Raw genomic sequence first — 17,725 nt, 5'->3', positions numbered from 1 at the left:
TTGTTTCGAACTTTTGGTGTAATGTGAGCCATGCAGATTTGTCGTATGATCCTTGATGGATCAAACAGGTTCGTGAAAGATCAACGCCTCATCTGGCGAATCAGAGGCAGTGTTCATGATCAAGATCATACGAGTATCGCTTTCCGCGCATGGGGTGTCCTATCTAGATATTCTAAATGCTGTTTTAATGATCACGTGACTTTCGCCGGAACGTTCTGTTTCCCGGGCTACAGCGTGTTTCAGATTGATTTGTAGTATATGTTCTATGTTCTCCCCTTGTTTGATTCTCTTTTGTTCGAGATCACTTAATCACACTCAGCTCACATCCATTCTTTGCACCAAAAGACGCTCGATGATCCGGTCCAGCTTCACATCATGACAAGTCTGTCATCCTCTCTTCGTCCCCATCCCGTCACCCACTCCCCTACCTCTTCAATATCCTCCCAAAACACCACCCCAACTTCACCTCACTTCGCACAAAACGGAAGTCAAACCTCTCGTCATCCGTATGCCTCTTCCCATCACCTTGAGCCACAACCGCGTCATCAATCATCTCTCAATTCTATCTCCACTTCAGCAACGTCTTCATCCTCCGTTAACGTGATACATCATCGAAGACCTCCTACTCCACCTCTGCTTCGACCACCTTCGGGACAGCCGTTCAATGACTATCTCAAAGGATGGGGTCAACAAGAATTGGCTGCTTTCCTCAACCTACACCGATGTGGACAGTATGCAGCGGCTTTCCAGAAGAACGATATAGATGGGAAGGTCCTGTTGGACTTGGACATGTCAGCGTTGAAGGAGATTGGAATAGCGAAAGTTGGAGAACGGGTGAAATTGTTAGGAGGGATCAAGGATCTTCGGAAGAGAGCAGCTGGAAGCGCAAGAACGTCAACGTTGACAATGAGGTCTGGAAGTGTCAGAAGTGTGGCTACACCGCCTAGTGAAACATCAGAAGAAATCATATCTCCTCTACTTCCTGAATCTGTCCGATCACACTCCCGGCTCGCCCAACCTTCTTCCAGCTCTAGCTCAAGTTCAACGAGACGACTCAACACCTCTCGACCTCCGCCTTTAGATCTGCAGCAATACAAATCCTCTCGTCCTCTTCCGCAAGCATATCAAAACAACTTGCCTTCAGCCACGTCATATCGATCGACTACTACTACACCCAGACCTATCCCATCTATACAGCAATCAGTATCTTCCAGACCCACATTGCCCTCCCAATCCAGCTCGAATGCAACGATCACACTCTCCAACAGTAATGGCATTTCTGTTCCTGCTCCCAATATCTCGCGTCAAAATAGTTTACGACCCCCACCGTCAAGAGATCCCAGCCGTAAATCGCCCAGTCCGATTAACGTTGATTCATCGAATTTCGCTTCTCGCCCTTTACCTCCCGACCCAAGCGCATCTCAACAGTCCTCAGCAGCTGAATACGCATCTGCGTATACACAACAGAACCAACATAGGCAGGGCGAGAGCGGTAGACAAACACCAACCTGGGCGCAGAGTGACAACGACTTTGGTCTACCTAAAGGACCTGCATCTGGAAGTGGTTCAAGGGTTACTTCTGTTCGATCAAATGACTCTGCGCATCGTAAATCTCCAAGTATATCTCAAGCTGGAGGAACGACGCCCAAGCAGATTAGCCCGATCAAGGGGAAATTCCCCTCTATAATGGGTTTGGGAGGAAGATCAGCACCACAACATCCTTTCGCTGCTGCCAGTAGGAGTAGAGACGAACTCGTTTTAGAACGGCAGAATTCGGACAATCTCGCTTCAAGCACCAGCAGTCTGCCATCAAAACGAGCGGTGACACCCAATCCTGGATATGTTGTAGGAAGAACCGTTACTTCTTCCGATCGTACGAGAAATAAAACTGGAAATGAATCTTTGGCAAGTACTGTTTCATCCAATAACAGCCGAGGTGCACCTTCACTGGATGACCTTCGACGTCAACTTGTCAAGTTCGTCAATGCAGAAGATGGAACGATGAGAACGGTGAACGTAATGCATGCTTCAAGTGGTGTAGAAGTGCTTGAGAGAGCTCTAAAAAAGTTCGGGAAATGGGGTACTGGCGTACATGTACACACAGACACCGAGAGTGATGAGGATGGAGAAAGGCTGGAGGTAGATGGATGGGGTGTCTATGCCGATAGTGACCCAGACAATGATTGTGAGTTGGAACGTTGCAGGTCGCACGATGCTGATCTACATTATTTGCCCAGCGAGACCGTTGTCTGAAGCTGATTTACTTGGAATTTGCCTCTCACATCGAGATGGGACATCGATAAGGGATAAAGGGCTAACCCTTCGTCGAACAAGAAAGCTTCAAAATCGAAAGAACATGAAAGACTACCTGGGAGAAGCCCCACCTCAACCCATGTCTCCAGCTTCACCGACACCCTTCTCTGGACCTCGATTTGGGGAACACGCCAATCTACTTACCCCTGTCAAATCCGCAGCTTCGAAAAAGATGAACAGAGCTAGTACTGTTAGTGTTATGTCTGGCCTAGGAGTACCCATGCCCGAAGTCCCTCCTTCTCCAAGTACAGCTAGAAGCCCGTCTTCAGCGAGTTTCATCAGTGCAAAGAAGAAATCGGTCTACAACTTTTTCGGTCATCGTCCACCTAGTGAATTGATCTCAAATCACTTGGCGGAATACTTCCCTTCTGCAAAAAGGAAAGATGTCGAGAAAGCTAGACATAGTATGCTCAGAATGAGCAGTGGGTCTGGTCTTCGAAGAGGCAGTATCGCCCCTTCTGATTCTCTTGGAAGATTGAGTTTTGATTCCACGTTCGCTCCATCAATGAAACGATCCAGTGTTCGGATCGCCGAGCCCATGGCAGAATTTAAAGCTTCTCCCCCTAGCAGAAGTACAAGACCTGGAAGTAGGGCAACGATGATCTCATCTCCACCACCAGCTGGAACAATCCCAGAAGAGGAAAGTGAGATTTTGGGCGAAGAACATCCACCAAGATTATCAGTATCACACGATGATGGTATTCAAACTCGACCTCATATAGATGGCGAATCTGATGCTGATTCGTCGGCATCAGTTGAAAGTCAACCACCCCTACTGCCACCATTTCAACCTTCAGGTGAATCGTTGGCCGAATCACTAGTGAACTATTCTCCGACGCCAAAGCAAAGTAGACCGAAATCGATAGCATTGCGACGAAGGGGTTCTGCGGATTCATCGAGATCTAGATTCTCAATGTTATCGCAATTAAGACGTAATAGAGATAAAACAGATACAGCGTCACTATTGACCGTGGACGAAATCACTGCAGAAGTTGAGAATAGGCGATCAAGCACAATCACATTTGAGGAATCCGATGACGATGAAGAAGAAGTTATCCTTCCACCTGCACCACCGATAGTGCCCGGAGGATTCAATGTACCCCTAGACCAAGGTGATAGTGATGGAGATGATGAAAGTGACGCGACGGAGACGGAAACAGAGACAGAGACGGAAGACGAGTCAACTGAAGAGGACGAAACAGAAAGTGAAAGTGAAGAAGATGAAGGCGAAAATGAGCACGGGAAAGCGTTTACTTCGACCGGATGTAAGCTGAGCTAATAACATCGCGCCAGGGTAAGCAGTACTGATCTCCTTCGACAGCTAAGCGAATCATCAAATGGATCAAAGGTGCTTTGATCGGAGCTGGATCATTTGGTTCAGTCTACTTAGGGATGGACGCACACTCAGGTCTGCTGATGGCTGTGAAACAAGTCGAGCTACCTACTGGATCGGCAAGGAACGAAGATAGAAAGCAGAGTATGGTGTCTGCCTTGGAGAGGGAGATCGAGTTGTTGAAGGAATTGCAACACGAGAATATAGTCCAATACCTAGGTGAGTGGGTTGATCTTATGTAGGCTTATGCTGATATATTTATTCGCTGTTATAGACTCATCAGCAGACGACAACCACCTCAATATTTTCCTAGAATACGTTCCCGGTGGCTCAGTAGCAGCTTTACTGAGCAATTACGGCGCTTTCGAAGAAGCATTGGTTAAAAATTTCGTCCGACAAATCCTCTATGGGTTGAACTACCTTCACGAGAGGGAGATCATCCACCGAGACATCAAAGGCGCCAACATTTTGGTCGACAACAAAGGTGGAATCAAAATTAGCGATTTCGGTATCAGTAAAAAGGTTGAAAATAGTATGTATTGGTCAGATTACAACATTAAACGTTGGAGCTGATATCATGCCACCCCGTAGACCTAATGACTGGTCTCAAAGCGAATCGACCTTCTTTACAAGGTTCAGTCTTTTGGATGGCTCCCGAGATCGTTAAACAAACTTCGTACACCTCAAAAGCGGACATCTGGAGTGTTGGTTGTTTAGTAGTGGAGATGCTCTCCGGATCACATCCTTATCCCGGATTAACCCAGATGCAAGCCATCTTCAGGGTGAGTCAGCTGAAAGTACGACGTGATACTCCCGGTAGCAGCTGATCGCTCCATTAAATAGATTGGGTCACAGATGCCTGTCCCAGAAATCCCATCAGATACCTCTTCCGATGCTGCCGATTTCCTCAGAAGAACATTTGAAATAGATCACAATGCTCGTCCAACAGCTGCTGAACTCCTTCAACACCCATTCATAGCCCTACCGAAGAAATCGAGAGATAATGCTATCTCAATCGCTGATGCTCAAAGAACCATGGGAATGGCCATGGCGAGTGCTAATCAGGGTATGGGCGGATTCATGGGAAAGGCATAAACAAGCATTCTCATAGCTACCAAGAATAACTTTTACCGTGCTATTGGGTGAATTTGGCTATTTAATACAGTTCACGATTGAAGCTGGATATTGTAGGTTGTCATGTCATATAATTATACGATGGGAAGGAATGGTGCATATGCATTACGTTTCTATATCATTCAAGGTTATACAAACACACTAGGCCATTACGAGAATATGCGGAATTAGGAAATGCGGCTGGGTAGAACATAATGAGGGTATAAAATAATGCTAGGGTATTTCTTTCGCTCCAATCATCAGAAACAGATTATGAGAAGAAATAAGCGGATTCTCTAACTCTATCAACATTGAAAACTCCTCTTGGTGGACAGGGAGGTAAGACATCGCCGAATTTGACCCAATTTGTTTTACCTATTTTTTCAGTTTTCAAATCGATTTTCACTTTTTCTGGGCCCGCTGTTGCTGAAGAAATCAACTTATCCACCGGTAATCCCATTGAATCCGCAGCTTTGGCTTCTACTTCTTCAACGGATGATGATATGATATCAGCTTCGACGTCGAGAGTATGTTTGTCGAATTCAGGTGAGTTGGTTTCGTCTGATAAGTCACCTAGAACAGCTGACATTTGCTTTTGTCGTACGATTGCTGCTTCTTTACGTTTAGCGGCGGTACTTGAAATTGTCTTGGCGCTCTGTACTGGTATTCGGTGATCTCCATATCGCTCGATGAACTGGTAAATGTGCAACGGATGAGTTTGTCGCCTTGCTGGTCTTACAGTGGGATAAATACTCACCTCTTGTCTTAATTCACCAACCAGATCTTGCGAATGAAGATGAATAAAAGTGTCTCTGATTAGATCTGACATGGGTTCAACTGTCGCGGCATGTGTCCAATATGAATCGTGTACACTGGCAAAGGCGATATCGTTTTGCTGCAACAGAGAGTAAGTTGAAGTCATCAATCTAGATCTGATTCACTCACCCTACACTTTAGAGCCGTCAATAACATATGAGTGGCATCTAATGAATGGATGAAATTAGGCGGGAAAGCTGTAGCTTGTTTTTGAGGTGAGACCTCGGAAGGAGCGTTGGGATCGGATATGTAGACAGTTTGTAGAGCGGTCATGATTTGTTTCTTCTGAGCTTTTCGATATGGTTGAACAACAGGTAAACCCAATGGCGTTGTCCATACTACAGAAGTCATGAATTCTCTCGTAGCTCTAGATTTCACTTTTCCATTTCGTAGCGTCATTGTCAGATTATTGGCAGCGTCGTTGACTCGATCGGCAGGTACAGATCGTGAGATGAGTTTAGCAGATGTGGTCAACCAGTCCATAATTGCTTTGGCTCCGGAGAACAAATCACCGATACAATTGAGGACCTAAAAGGGGATCAGTTACTGCATAAAAAGCTATGACTTGGACTCACTGTCTTGGCGACATATCCAGAAACCATAAAGACGTGCTCATGAGCAAAATCACCTCGAGCGACAAGTTGCTTGGCAATCTGTTCTCTAGCACCGACAAAGGTAACACCTGCGCAATTGTCAGCTACGTCTTCCCACCGCGGAAACTTATAGCTCACCATAGACAGTCGTCATCACGGTCTGCTTGACGATCTTCCTTCCTAGCGGCTTCTTGATCAACAAAGCCACGTCCACACCTTTCCGTTGATCCTCCTCGATGACCTTGTTTACGATATCGACGACGCCGGTATAGATATCCGCGGGTTTATCACCATTCTCCAGATTGACAGCTTTGGCACCCCTAACATCACCTCCTAACGCCGCGTAATGTTGCATACCATTACAGGTACCGTCTTGATGAATTGGTAAAGAAGATTCGAATTTCATTGGATCGCCCGAACGTAATGCGGCTGCAATCTCGAAACAGGTTGCAAGGCATTGCCATGGGTCTTCGGCTTGAAGCCACCATCGATTTCCCTGTGGACATAATCAGCTCCGTCACAACACCTGCGTCAATGCAGCTCACGTCTAAGGGGTGATCGGCAGAATCGAAAATCTCCGCTTCTCTTTGCTCGGCAAATCTCCTTCTCTCTTCAAAGCTGGCTTTGTCAAATCCATAAACATTCGCCAAATGGATATATAGCCATTTCAATCCAGCTTCTCCCAAAGGCTTCTTCGTGCCGAACGTCAATAACCCTCTACAGAGATCATCTCCTACAGGACTCAGATGCGGTGGGATGGGATAAGCTCTACCCCTGAAATCCATATTATGCGGAAGATAAAAGGTATCATTTAGATACGATCGAGCGATTTCAATATTGTAATTGAATTTACACCTCTCAGCGTGATCTTTTCTCTGTTGGCCCATCACGCTCTTCATCTTGTCCACGTATACTGATCGTTTTAGAGGATCTTGATCCCTTGAATCGGGTTTTTCCGGTATCACATAGTGTGACTTTTCTTCTGAAGCAGGTATGTCGGCTATAGCGTCGCCATTGTTCCACGCGTGAAGAACAACATCAAACACTTTACGGTTGATTGCCCAGGCGGTGGAAGACAGGACGTCTAATCCATGGAAGACGGGTTCTAGATGTCCTTCATTAGACGCTTGTCGTAGATAGGATTGTTGTTCAGCGGATTCCTTGAATCGCATGATCGGAACTGTGAAATAATTTAGCAAATGAGACGATTAGATCTACACATCAACTCACCTGCATGAAGCAAATACCCCCCGTGATTATGAGAAGTCCAAGGTTTTGGCTCAACAAGCATAGGAAGATGTTTAGGGTGAATTACCACGCCAACATCGTCTCGTGCGAGCCGAGCGGCCACTACAGGGTTAAGCTTGATTACACCTAATTTCTTTCCCCGAATATACTCGTACGCATGAGTGAAAGCAGCTTGCTCCTCGGTGCTGAATTGACTATCAGCTGAGCTCGTCACAATCTTCACTCACATTTCCTCCTCGGTTACCGGATGCTTTGCCGTCCTTTGCACCTTAGCCACCTTCAATAACGCATCGACAAGCTCGGAACCAACACCCAGCTGAGCCATTTGCGACCACGCAGGAGTCCAGACTTGATGCAAATCATCGTCCATTGACATGGATGATGATGCATGCGCTTGATCCGCTTTGGTCGTATTAACCTGTTCTCCTATCTTCCTCCATACCGATCCAACCAATTGACGACTGGGTTTCTGAGTAAGCGGATCGATCGTTCTCAGCCAGTGATGCGAATCAACTCCCGCAACATTCTTGATTGTTTCCGCTCTAAATTCAGTTTCCACAGCTTTTCCTACAGCCAACATTCCTCTAAGTGCTTTCATACCATCTGCGATGCCGCCGGATCCACTCATTCTCATGATCTCTAAAATTGTGATCAAAGCTAACTTGTCGAGGGGTAGTAGTTGAAGGTACATCAGCAAGACATTCCGTTTCATTTTCGTACTGGCGGAGTATTTTGGAGGAGCTGCGTCAATGTCACCATCAGGCATCAGAGCCATTTCAGCTTGCATGGCTGCGATCCGCTGTTCCAGCTCTGTCGTCAGCAGACCAAGCCACCCATGCATCCACCCTTGTAGTTGTGACCGCTGCAGAGTGACACTGTCTTTAGCAGCCTCCATTCTTTTGGCGGATTCCTCAAGTTCTGCACGAGCGGCCTGCAAAGATGCCTCTTCCAGCTTCCTTTGACGATTCAGAGGTAGCGATGCTGTCGAAATTGGAGAGAGGGTTTGTCGAAGGTTGTTTATGGCGAATCGAGCTTCGGGAGATAGTCCAGCTTTTTCCGCTTTTTTAGTTTTCCCCGCGGTCTATATGTCGCCATCAGTCAGGAACTAACTTCATCATATATCAATACGCACCTCTAAAACAGGCTTGACCTCTTCGATCACTTCTTGAGCGATCTCTTCTCTCCTCTGTCTTTCTACACCTTGAAAATCCTTCACAGACTCTTCGAGATGTACCATACTATGTTGTCTAGCTGCTTCAGTCACAGCTTCACAAGCCAGTGGTACGGCAGATGGCTCAAGACCTTCTAACAGCACAGATATGGGTAAAGCAGAGTCGTTAAGATAAGGTATCAGAGGATCAAGGGAAGCTTGCGAGCTATAAGGGATATGAGCGTTGGCTGTGCGTCGTGATTGGTAATAATTTACCTGATCAAACCATTAAACCACCCTTGGTAGACCTTCAACCCTCCCTTTTCCAGACCTGCCGGCTGATGTGTTCCCCACGATCCATTTGCGCCTTCCCATTGAGATACCAATCTTTCCGCTCTCTTTCTCCAGTTCTCCCAAGGTGTCCCTTCAACTTCTTTACCTAGACTTGCAACACCTTCAATCACTCTTGCCCATACTTCGGCATCTGGAACACGTCTCAAGCCGGATGCCGAATCTTCAAGCAATTGCTTGAAAATTTGATACGCTCGAGGGACATGTTCTGGTCTTCTAAGACAAATCGATATCATGGAAATGGAATCGATGACACCTGTCGGAGGGTAAAGAGTGGATTGAGGGGAATTTGGATTCGGTGTGATGTCTGTTGGTAAAGGGGAAGGAAGATGAAGTAAGGGTTGTGTTCGACCTGGATATTGAGAGGTTTCCATTCGGATACGTGGTTCAAGTGGTTGTGGAAGTGATTGTCGAGTGGCATGGTGGTAATATGAAGGTTCGGCTTCTGCTAATTGAGCAGCTGGTGGTGATTGTCGAGGAGTGGAGGGGGTGGTGTAGCATCGGAGAGCTGTTGGATATCGCTGTGCCACCAGGCGCAGCAAAGGTGAAGAGGAGCTAGAGGCGGTAGTAAGCCGTGCTCGACCAGCAGTTCTGAGTGGGAGCATTATTTCGAGGTTTGTTCTGGATGATACAGTCGAAGAGAATCTCCAATGGTGGCAAAGATCCAGAGGCAAAAGTCGATCCGGTCGTGCGATCGTTGTGCACTAAAGAAATGAGACGAGTCGTATTGAACCTCGCTTCAGCTATTTCGATTGTAGGGATATTGATATCAGTCTTTTCTTTGCCCCCGGCCAGTCCGTACAAGTTTGCTATGCAGTACGGTCTGCGTCTTGATTGTATAGATAGAATGTCAAAATAGAGATGATTAAGGTGGTCATGTATTTTTTGTGTCATATAAAAATAACGTTAACGTTAGTTCCGAAAAGATCGTAAAGTCACGTGATACTCTCTGTTTGTATGTTACTCGTACCCTCGTTGTTACCATCGTCATGTATCATCCGATATCACCGCGATATCATCATGCATCAGTTCTTCCGTCACACATATCTATAAGCTAGTGACCAGTCGCACGAGTCGAGAATCCACAGTCTTTCCTAAAACCCATTGACAAGTCTGCGGAATGACGAATAGCAATACGTTTGATCTCCTGATCAACGCTCCCACGTCCGCGGACCTCTTGTTGAACCTGAAAGACCTGAAGAATGGTGTCATTGGGAATACATGGAAGAAAGTGGAAGTAGCTGAGGATGAACGATTGCTTTCGTTGTATGTGACTACTTCGTGACTACTTCGTGCTGTCATACTGTTACTAATCCGCGGTTCTAGCTTGCTCACATTACTCGAATACCCTTCTTCGTCGAAAGATATTGATCTGACTACAGCTTTCGAGCTCATGAGCGAGACGGCTGTGATCATCGGAGCTCTAGCGAATGGTGAGCTACCACACATCAAGTACTAGCACTTTGTATAGCTAACTTATAACATTCTATCCAGTCGGTAATCTTACCCTTAAGCCGCTGTTGATGTCGTCAACCCCTTCTTCGCTTTTAACCTTGGTCACTTCCCTTACACGCCCTTCTCCCGAAACATCCCCCGACCCCGGAAGACAGCTCGAGAAGATCCTACCTCATCTGCTGCGAGCTTTGCGGAATATCCTCGTCTCCACTGCAGATATGATCTGGGGTCACATGTGGGGCGTTGGAGCTGAAAGGAAGGTCGTAGGCACCGGGTTAGTAGGAGTAGACATCATGACTGAGCGTGATGTCGGTGGAAAAGGTAAAGCGGTCGCAGGGAAAGGTGATAGATGGAGAGGAGAGGCATCTAGAACTCTAAGCTCCATATTTGAGGTGAGTCTGTCAATACTGAATATCTGATCTCACAAGCTTATCACGCTTCATATGTTCAGCCCGATAACTTATCAACGTTGTTGTCACTTCTTGAGACTCATCCAGACCCTCAGTTTCTCTTACCTCTTTATCAACTTTTCTCACGACTGATCGCTCTTCCGTCACATCGAGAGGCCTTGGCAGTTTTCGTGCCGACACCTGATCCAGGCCCATCCGCTTCAAAGTCTACGTCTCAGTCATCATCAAGTGTAATCCCTTTTATCATCAATCATCTTTTGTCCACCATATTGTCTTTGACACCTTCACCAGGTACCTATTATTCCACCCGCAAACCAAATCCGAAACTCATCGAAGCTGCCCTTGATCTTTTAGCGGCATTGATCAAAGGTCAATCTTCGCTATCATCAGCTGTCAGATCTTGGAGTGCTTATGAAGATTTGGATGACATAATGGAAGATGAGGACGATATCAGAAAGTATGAATTTGTCGGTGTGTTGACTGGACTGGTTCTGAGTGGTCATACAAACGTCAGGATCGCCGCGGCAAGCTGGTATGTCCTCGTTTATATGATCTTGACGATCCTGGACTGACAATTCCGGCCCAGTCTGACAAATATCATCAAAGCTGATAAAGGGTCAAGAACGTCTGATCGTATAAGATCTACTGTGATAAACTACCAATTGTTAGACGAGATCATCAAGCTGCTTCAAACCGAAGGAATCGAAGAGAGAATCAAGTTATGTTTTATCCTCGGTAAGTGCATATGCATCGATCCTTTCAGCAAGGTACTGATCTTTCGCACGGTTCCTAGCCGCCCTTGTGTCCGATGATGCAGCATTGCAGAAAGTCGCTGCCGATAAAGACTGTCCAACACGTCTAATAAATATCTTCATTTCGATCAATCAGGACGAAGAAAAGGGAACACTCAGTAACGACCTGGCTTCAAAGAGTAAAGAGGTAAGCTAAGTATTCGTGCAATACGCATTGCAGTGATTTACCATTGCTATTCGCCCCCAGGCAACGCTGTTGGCCCTCGCTTCTCTGGCAATGCAACATGAGCCCACACGATCGTTGATTTCCGAGTCTTCTCCACCCGTTTTGCCACTTTTGTTAATCGCATTATCGTCCCCTTCATACGGTGTGAGAGCAGCAGCATGTCAACTGGCTCGAGCGTTATCACGTACCATAGCTATCTTGAAGACAAGCTTGGTGGATAGTGGAGTTGGCGAAGAAATCGTCAAACTACTCAAAAGGGAAGTAGAAGCAAACAAGGTGTATGAACTCGAAGAGACCACCATAAATCTCAGTGATAGGATCTGGACTGTCGAGATAGCTGCTACAGCAACTATATGTAATCTAATAGCTGATTTTTCGCCACTAAAGACGGTAAGATCTCGTCTTGGTAGCGACAGTGATATCAAGCTGACTCAGAATTTTCAGGTACTCTTGAGAGAGAATGGATTGGAATTACTTTGTGATTTGACGAATTCCCCTTATGAACCACTTGCCGTGAATGCTCTCTGGGCTATTAAGAATCTGACGTATCACGCCATGGAAAGCACAAAGGGTATGGTCACTACTGCTTTGGGCTGGGACAGGTTGAAAGGGTGAGTAAGAGATTATGGGAAAAAGAAATCACCGCTTAGTAAAGCTATCACTATGTTAGGCTCCTGTCCGCTGCCACAATTCAATCACTCCGTATTCAAGCCTTCGAGATACTTCAAAACCTCTTGGCGGATTCGACTGCTGTTGAAATAAGTAGAACAGTAGAATCATTTGGCGAAGATGGGTTGTTTGATTTAATTATTCAAGCTTCTAGAGAAGGTGAAGATATCGACTTGAGGATGCCAGTAAGCATGATGGCAGGTACAGCAAGCGAACTACAGCTGATCCTAATCTCAGGCTATATACGTGTTGTCAAACTTGGCATTGGGCAATGAGAAAATAAGAAGCTGTCTAGTCTCAAAAGTCGAAATATTGGAAATCATCTCAAACGCTCTTGTGAGTTTTTTTTTCGAGGAAATGATATTCAACTTGTTGTGCTGACTCGCAAACCCCGCTTAGAACTCCCCTTCCGATTCGTTGAAAATACCATCACTTCGCACATTGAGACATCTTATCGAATCAAATGCCAAAACGCATAGACCAAGACAACAAATGATTGATATCTTTCAACCGTATCAATTGAAACCCCGTCTAAAGGATTTAGTCGATGGAAGCACAAGTTTAGATGTCACCCAACAGGCGACCGGGTTATTAGATGTTTTGGAACGGGAGAGAAGTAACGGCGCTACTAGCTCGGGAGGTAGATGAACCGACACGAACCTTCTTCACCTTGAACACGATAGCAGTATCGACAAGTACGCATAGGACAATCTGATGCATGTTTGTAAATTGACTTCTTCTCTTCTTCTTCATTATATAAAAAGACATGTATTCGACTACGTCATTGTTTTATGTATTTGTGATATATAGCTACAGGTGTGATAAAAGTAGAAAGAAAAAGGATTCATATAGATAAGGACCAGGTGTACTAGGATAATAGCTGTGGTACTACCTTTTATGAGTCTGCAGAGGTGATGATTATCGACGTCAGACCATTTAGATTTCTCTGACAAAAGTGGTTTCCGAGACAACGGTATAACCTTGGCCTCTGGCATCTTCCCTTGCAATGTTGTCAGTCTCATTGGATGGCAAAGGAATGTTAGCAGCCATGTTGGTGAAACCGGAAGTTTGAGCTTGAGTGGGACTAGAGACTGTCGAGAGAGATGGTTTGGAGGTGGGGGGAGTGTTCACTTGAGCGGTTTGTCGAGAAGGGGGAGCTTGCTTGGCTGATCTTTGAGCTGAAGCAAGTACGGGTCGGAACACTTTCTCGTGAACTTGGAGAGCACCCTACGAAAAGAGTAGATTAGCATGAAAGTAGCGAGCGTCATACGGAACGGTGTAGCTGACCTGAGTTCGGGGGTGAAGCAAGTAAGCGAGGAATAACAATTTAACAGTGTAATATTGAGCTATAATTTACTTTGTGAGCGGGCATCTCTGATTACGATGTATGATATGTTACTCACGAATTCGCCTTTCTAAGAAACCAGCCATCAAACTCTCAAGAGTTTGAATGGCACCGAGGACAACAAAGAAAGAAAGGAGTGACTTGACTTTTTGATCATTGGCGGTTGTCTCGGGTTTATCGAGAGCGATAGCAGCGAGGTAGGTTGCTGGAAGAATGGTCAGAAGGTCTGTGATAGGGAGAGCGAGTCGGAAGAGGTTAAGAGGGATCAAGATGATGTAACTAGATCAAATGAAAGGTCAATATGCATGCAATTCTTTTAAAGGAGGAAAAGTAACTCACGCTAAGACACCTCCGACTACTAAAGGTACTCTATCCACACCGGTTCTCTTCTCGAGGTCTAAGACAGTTTGACTTCTACCTAACTGTTCTCTGAGTTGAGCAATTTGGTTGTTGGCGGCACCTTTAGCGTTCTTGACAGCAGGATGGTCGGCGGCATTGTTAAGATCAACTGAGAGCTTCCTTACTCTTTGTCTGATGCCGGTAGCAGCTTCGTTTGCTTTAGCTTGAGCAATATTGGCTGTTTCCTTAGTCTTGTTCTGGACTTGAGTGGCAGCTGAACTAGCCTTGTTTTGAGCTTGAGTGGCTGTTTCACTAGCTTTGTATTGGGCTTGAGAAGCACCTGATTGAAGGTTCTCGGTAGCGGTTTGACCGTTAGTCTGACGAGAAGTAAACTCAGATTGCTCCTTCACGGGAGAGTAAGCTTGGACTTCAGGATAGTTCTGGGTGGTAGATTGAGTAGATTGAGTGTTGAATTGAGGAGGTTGAGCGTTAAACTGAGGAGGTTGAGTGTTGAATTGAGGGGGTTGAGTGGAACGAGTGGGAGACGCAGGGGCGAATGGGTTGTTGGAAGAGAGATGAGCATCTCCGAGAGGATGAGCTGACCCAAGCTCAGGAGGTCCAGTAGAATACGAAGGAACGGTAGCAGTCGTGAGACCAGAAGTTTCGCTTACGACAGGTTTTTTGGTCGTGAGATCATTGTTTGATCCGCCGAAGGGGTCGATGTGAGCTGAAGTGGTAGGATCCATATTGATTGAATGACTTTTTCTTTTGGCTTGTTTTTGAAGTCGACTTTCTTGAACTTGAAGTTATGATTGTATGAGAGGATATGAGAAGAAAGGATTATAATGGAATGAATAAGAATGGGCTATATATATGATTATGAATGTCGTGTGAGGGAAAGAGAGTACAGAGTATGAATTCAAGTGATGTCATCTACATAATTCGCAATTTCTTTTACTTTTACTTTTTTCCACCGAGAGAACCTCTGACGCGCTTTTTGAACCGAGTCAGTGACGATGCAATGATGAGGCACCGCATAACACCAGTGCAGTAAATTATGACATACATCCCCAAATTCAAACGTGGCAATGTGGCACACACTTACACTCATCAGAAGGCAGAGTCTACCCTTTCATGACTCTCCTTTGCAAATGCCATTATAACAGAAAGAGCAAAGCATTGCCTCACTGTATAGATATATCACTAATCAAATTGACCTCTTCTTCGTTTTCTCATTTTGTTAATCACCGTCTGCTCCCCTAGGTTCACTCTATCAGCACATACAAGCGGTTTTTCCAATTCTTTCAATCCTGTTCCCCCCAGTAGCTGGCTTCAGATCGATTCTGAATGATAGAAAGCGACTTCAACCGAGCTCTCACCAACGCGACCTCGAGATGTAATGCAAGCAGTGGCGATAAGCCAAGCGAGTTCTGTGGTATTTCCTCCTCAGGATCACCCATTGACAATTCGAGGTTCCAGCCTTGAAGCTCAATCCGAGATTTCTCAGCAACGAGTATGTACGACCGACACAGCTGGACATCAAGTAGCAGAGCTGAGTCATGCTCGTTTCACAATTCCAGAAACCAATGGTCTCAAGTCCCGTCTCCCATCAGCTTCATGTACAGAGCACTCAGCTGTCTCATGTCAAGCCAATCCGGCGGATGCTTCCGAGAAGCATTTTGCCTCCTCCCCTCGTGCCGTTCCAGATACTGCTTATCCCGTAACATGTTTTCCTGTTATTGTACAGAATGTGCAGGTCTGGCGTGAGATATATGGCAAAGATTACTCCAAGCCATCTCAATCCAATTATGGGAAATCTGATCAACATGGAAGCTTTGGAAGAGTTCATCGAGAAGACCGAATGGCCAATGAAGCGAGGGAAAAGGACAGGTAAAGTTGTTGGACAGAAGTATAAGGTGGAACTTACAGGATGTTGGAATGTGTTGATGATCACAGTTGGGTTCATACCATCAAACATAACAAGCCACAGTATAGCTCTTGGAGGAGGAGACGATTATGAATTCAATGCATCGTTTGTTTTGGTGGCATTCATTCACCTTACGGGTTTCGGGATTTTAGAGGATTATGCTCTTGATGACTCTTGTAAATTTGATAATGACGTCCCAATCAGGATTCACTCGCCATCTAAACATACCGTGCATTGAAGGGAGCAGGCTTGATGTCATCCTATATATATCTCCCTCGAATATATCTGATTCGCACCTTTCCAAGAATGTTAAATGCTCGAAGACAAGAAATGACGATTCTCTTTGTGACGATACCCTGGTAGGATCCATTCTTTGTCCATAGTGCATCAGATTCTGAAAGTGCTAGAACTCGCAAATTTCTCGAACAAAGGTTACCTTTGCAGTCAAACAAAGGTTCGTCCTGAAGATCAGACTTGACACTCTTGTTGCACAGAAGAAGGTAGGTCGATGTGAATCTACATGTTGTTATTGGTCTTGATTTCTGCCCGGATACATGGTGTATCACATCCATGAAAAGAGGCAAATGAGCAATGCATCTGAGCTTTAATATATTTCAAATCAGGACGTACGCATAGCGTCCTGATCTGACAAGGGTTCAACGTATAAATTCTCCCGCTTTCGTCTTGTTCTTGATTGTCCTACACTTGTTTTCCCTCATCACTGGAAATTTCAATCACCATCACTTTTCACCGATAATTAATTGAGTTCGCGGAAAGATAGAACCTATCATCTTGAGATGTGTGAGTGTTTAATCGTATGAATAGTGACTCATAGCAATCTGTTAATGCCGCACGCCTTTATAAATAGCAACTGATCAGTCCAATACACCTACAAATGAGCGAGAGGCTTCAGCAGCTGATTTGGAACCATCTGGCGGTGATGAGACCTTTGATCCTCTGTCAGAAAAAAGCCACTACTACGAACGCACAAAGTTTCCAATGCCCGCAAGCTCCAGAACGTTTCCTCTATGTCGGAACACCCCCATCTCGATTCTTAGAAAACACCAATTCGATCCTGGACATATCGAAGAAAGAGAAAAGGTTGAGTCTCAACGGGACACTGACTCGTATATCGGATACTCCATTGTAGAAGACCCTTCCCACTCTCGTGGAGGACAGGAAGACGAGACATATCTTCCCAGTGATAAGGCAGTCGGCAACAATGAGAATGGGCCAATGAGAGTCTCCTCAATCGGCTATCAAGCGTCAAGTATCACGCCGGAAAATCAAGAGAATCATGAACGCCAGGGATATTACACTGACTCCCAAGAGATGGTGTCACCCGAACTGCAGCAACATCGTGTGCCATCCATGAACTCCCCTGCCTATTACCAATTACCCGCCACAGGACCCATTACCTCGCAGGGCTCACGACAAATCGATGTTCACTCTTTCAACACACCTGGTACGGTTCATCCCCCCAATGCTGCGGAACAAAAGCAATATTCTTACGACCCCGGATATTTACCGGGGGATAACCCTTATCACGACCATCAGTACCGTTATCTCTATCCCGATCACTGCGAGAGAGATTTGCTGGATCCATATGGGAATGGAAGCGAAAGGCACTAGAGTAGTTTCTCCATCTCAGAGACCTGGTCCAATGCCTCGGCTGATAAAGAGCT

The 17,725-nt window shown here is 45.6% G+C and overlaps 4 protein-coding genes across 4 annotated transcripts; 2 read left to right on the top strand and 2 right to left on the bottom strand.

Annotated features, from left to right (window-relative positions):
* Positions 1 to 375: 375 nt before the first annotated feature.
* Positions 376 to 4,741, top strand: IL334_001966 (uncharacterized protein; the record flags this gene model as incomplete). Its single annotated transcript, XM_062933714.1, has 6 exons — positions 376 to 2,185; positions 2,238 to 3,578; positions 3,635 to 3,865; positions 3,921 to 4,178; positions 4,238 to 4,428; positions 4,490 to 4,741. 6 exons carry the CDS (start codon positions 376 to 378, stop codon positions 4,739 to 4,741), a joined length of 4,083 nt encoding a protein of 1,360 aa, XP_062789765.1.
* Positions 4,742 to 5,030: 289 nt separating this feature from the next.
* On the bottom strand, positions 5,031 to 9,522 carry IL334_001965 (uncharacterized protein; the record flags this gene model as incomplete). Its single annotated transcript, XM_062933713.1, has 10 exons — positions 5,031 to 5,453; positions 5,517 to 5,654; positions 5,705 to 6,103; positions 6,151 to 6,257; positions 6,307 to 6,664; positions 6,714 to 7,348; positions 7,399 to 7,601; positions 7,644 to 8,497; positions 8,549 to 8,792; positions 8,843 to 9,522. 10 exons carry the CDS (start codon positions 9,520 to 9,522, stop codon positions 5,031 to 5,033), a joined length of 4,041 nt encoding a protein of 1,346 aa, XP_062789764.1.
* Positions 9,523 to 10,037: 515 nt separating this feature from the next.
* Positions 10,038 to 13,077, top strand: IL334_001964 (uncharacterized protein; the record flags this gene model as incomplete). The annotated part of the gene is made up of 11 exons (XM_062933712.1): positions 10,038 to 10,183; positions 10,244 to 10,350; positions 10,412 to 10,764; positions 10,824 to 11,314; positions 11,369 to 11,517; positions 11,576 to 11,721; positions 11,782 to 12,150; positions 12,205 to 12,371; positions 12,431 to 12,614; positions 12,667 to 12,765; positions 12,829 to 13,077. The coding sequence occupies 11 exons, from the start codon at positions 10,038 to 10,040 to the stop codon at positions 13,075 to 13,077; spliced, it is 2,460 nt and encodes an 819-aa protein (XP_062789763.1).
* Positions 13,078 to 13,365: 288 nt separating this feature from the next.
* On the bottom strand, positions 13,366 to 14,859 carry IL334_001963 (uncharacterized protein; the record flags this gene model as incomplete). Its single annotated transcript, XM_062933711.1, has 4 exons — positions 13,366 to 13,656; positions 13,717 to 13,775; positions 13,833 to 14,053; positions 14,114 to 14,859. 4 exons carry the CDS (start codon positions 14,857 to 14,859, stop codon positions 13,366 to 13,368), a joined length of 1,317 nt encoding a protein of 438 aa, XP_062789762.1.
* Positions 14,860 to 17,725: the final 2,866 nt, after the last annotated feature.

The sequence above is a fragment of the Kwoniella shivajii genome, chromosome 2 (genome assembly GCF_035658355.1).
Source record: "Kwoniella shivajii chromosome 2, complete sequence".
NCBI lineage: Eukaryota > Fungi > Basidiomycota > Tremellomycetes > Tremellales > Cryptococcaceae > Kwoniella > Kwoniella shivajii.
This window is presented reverse-complemented; position numbering and strand designations above follow the sequence as displayed.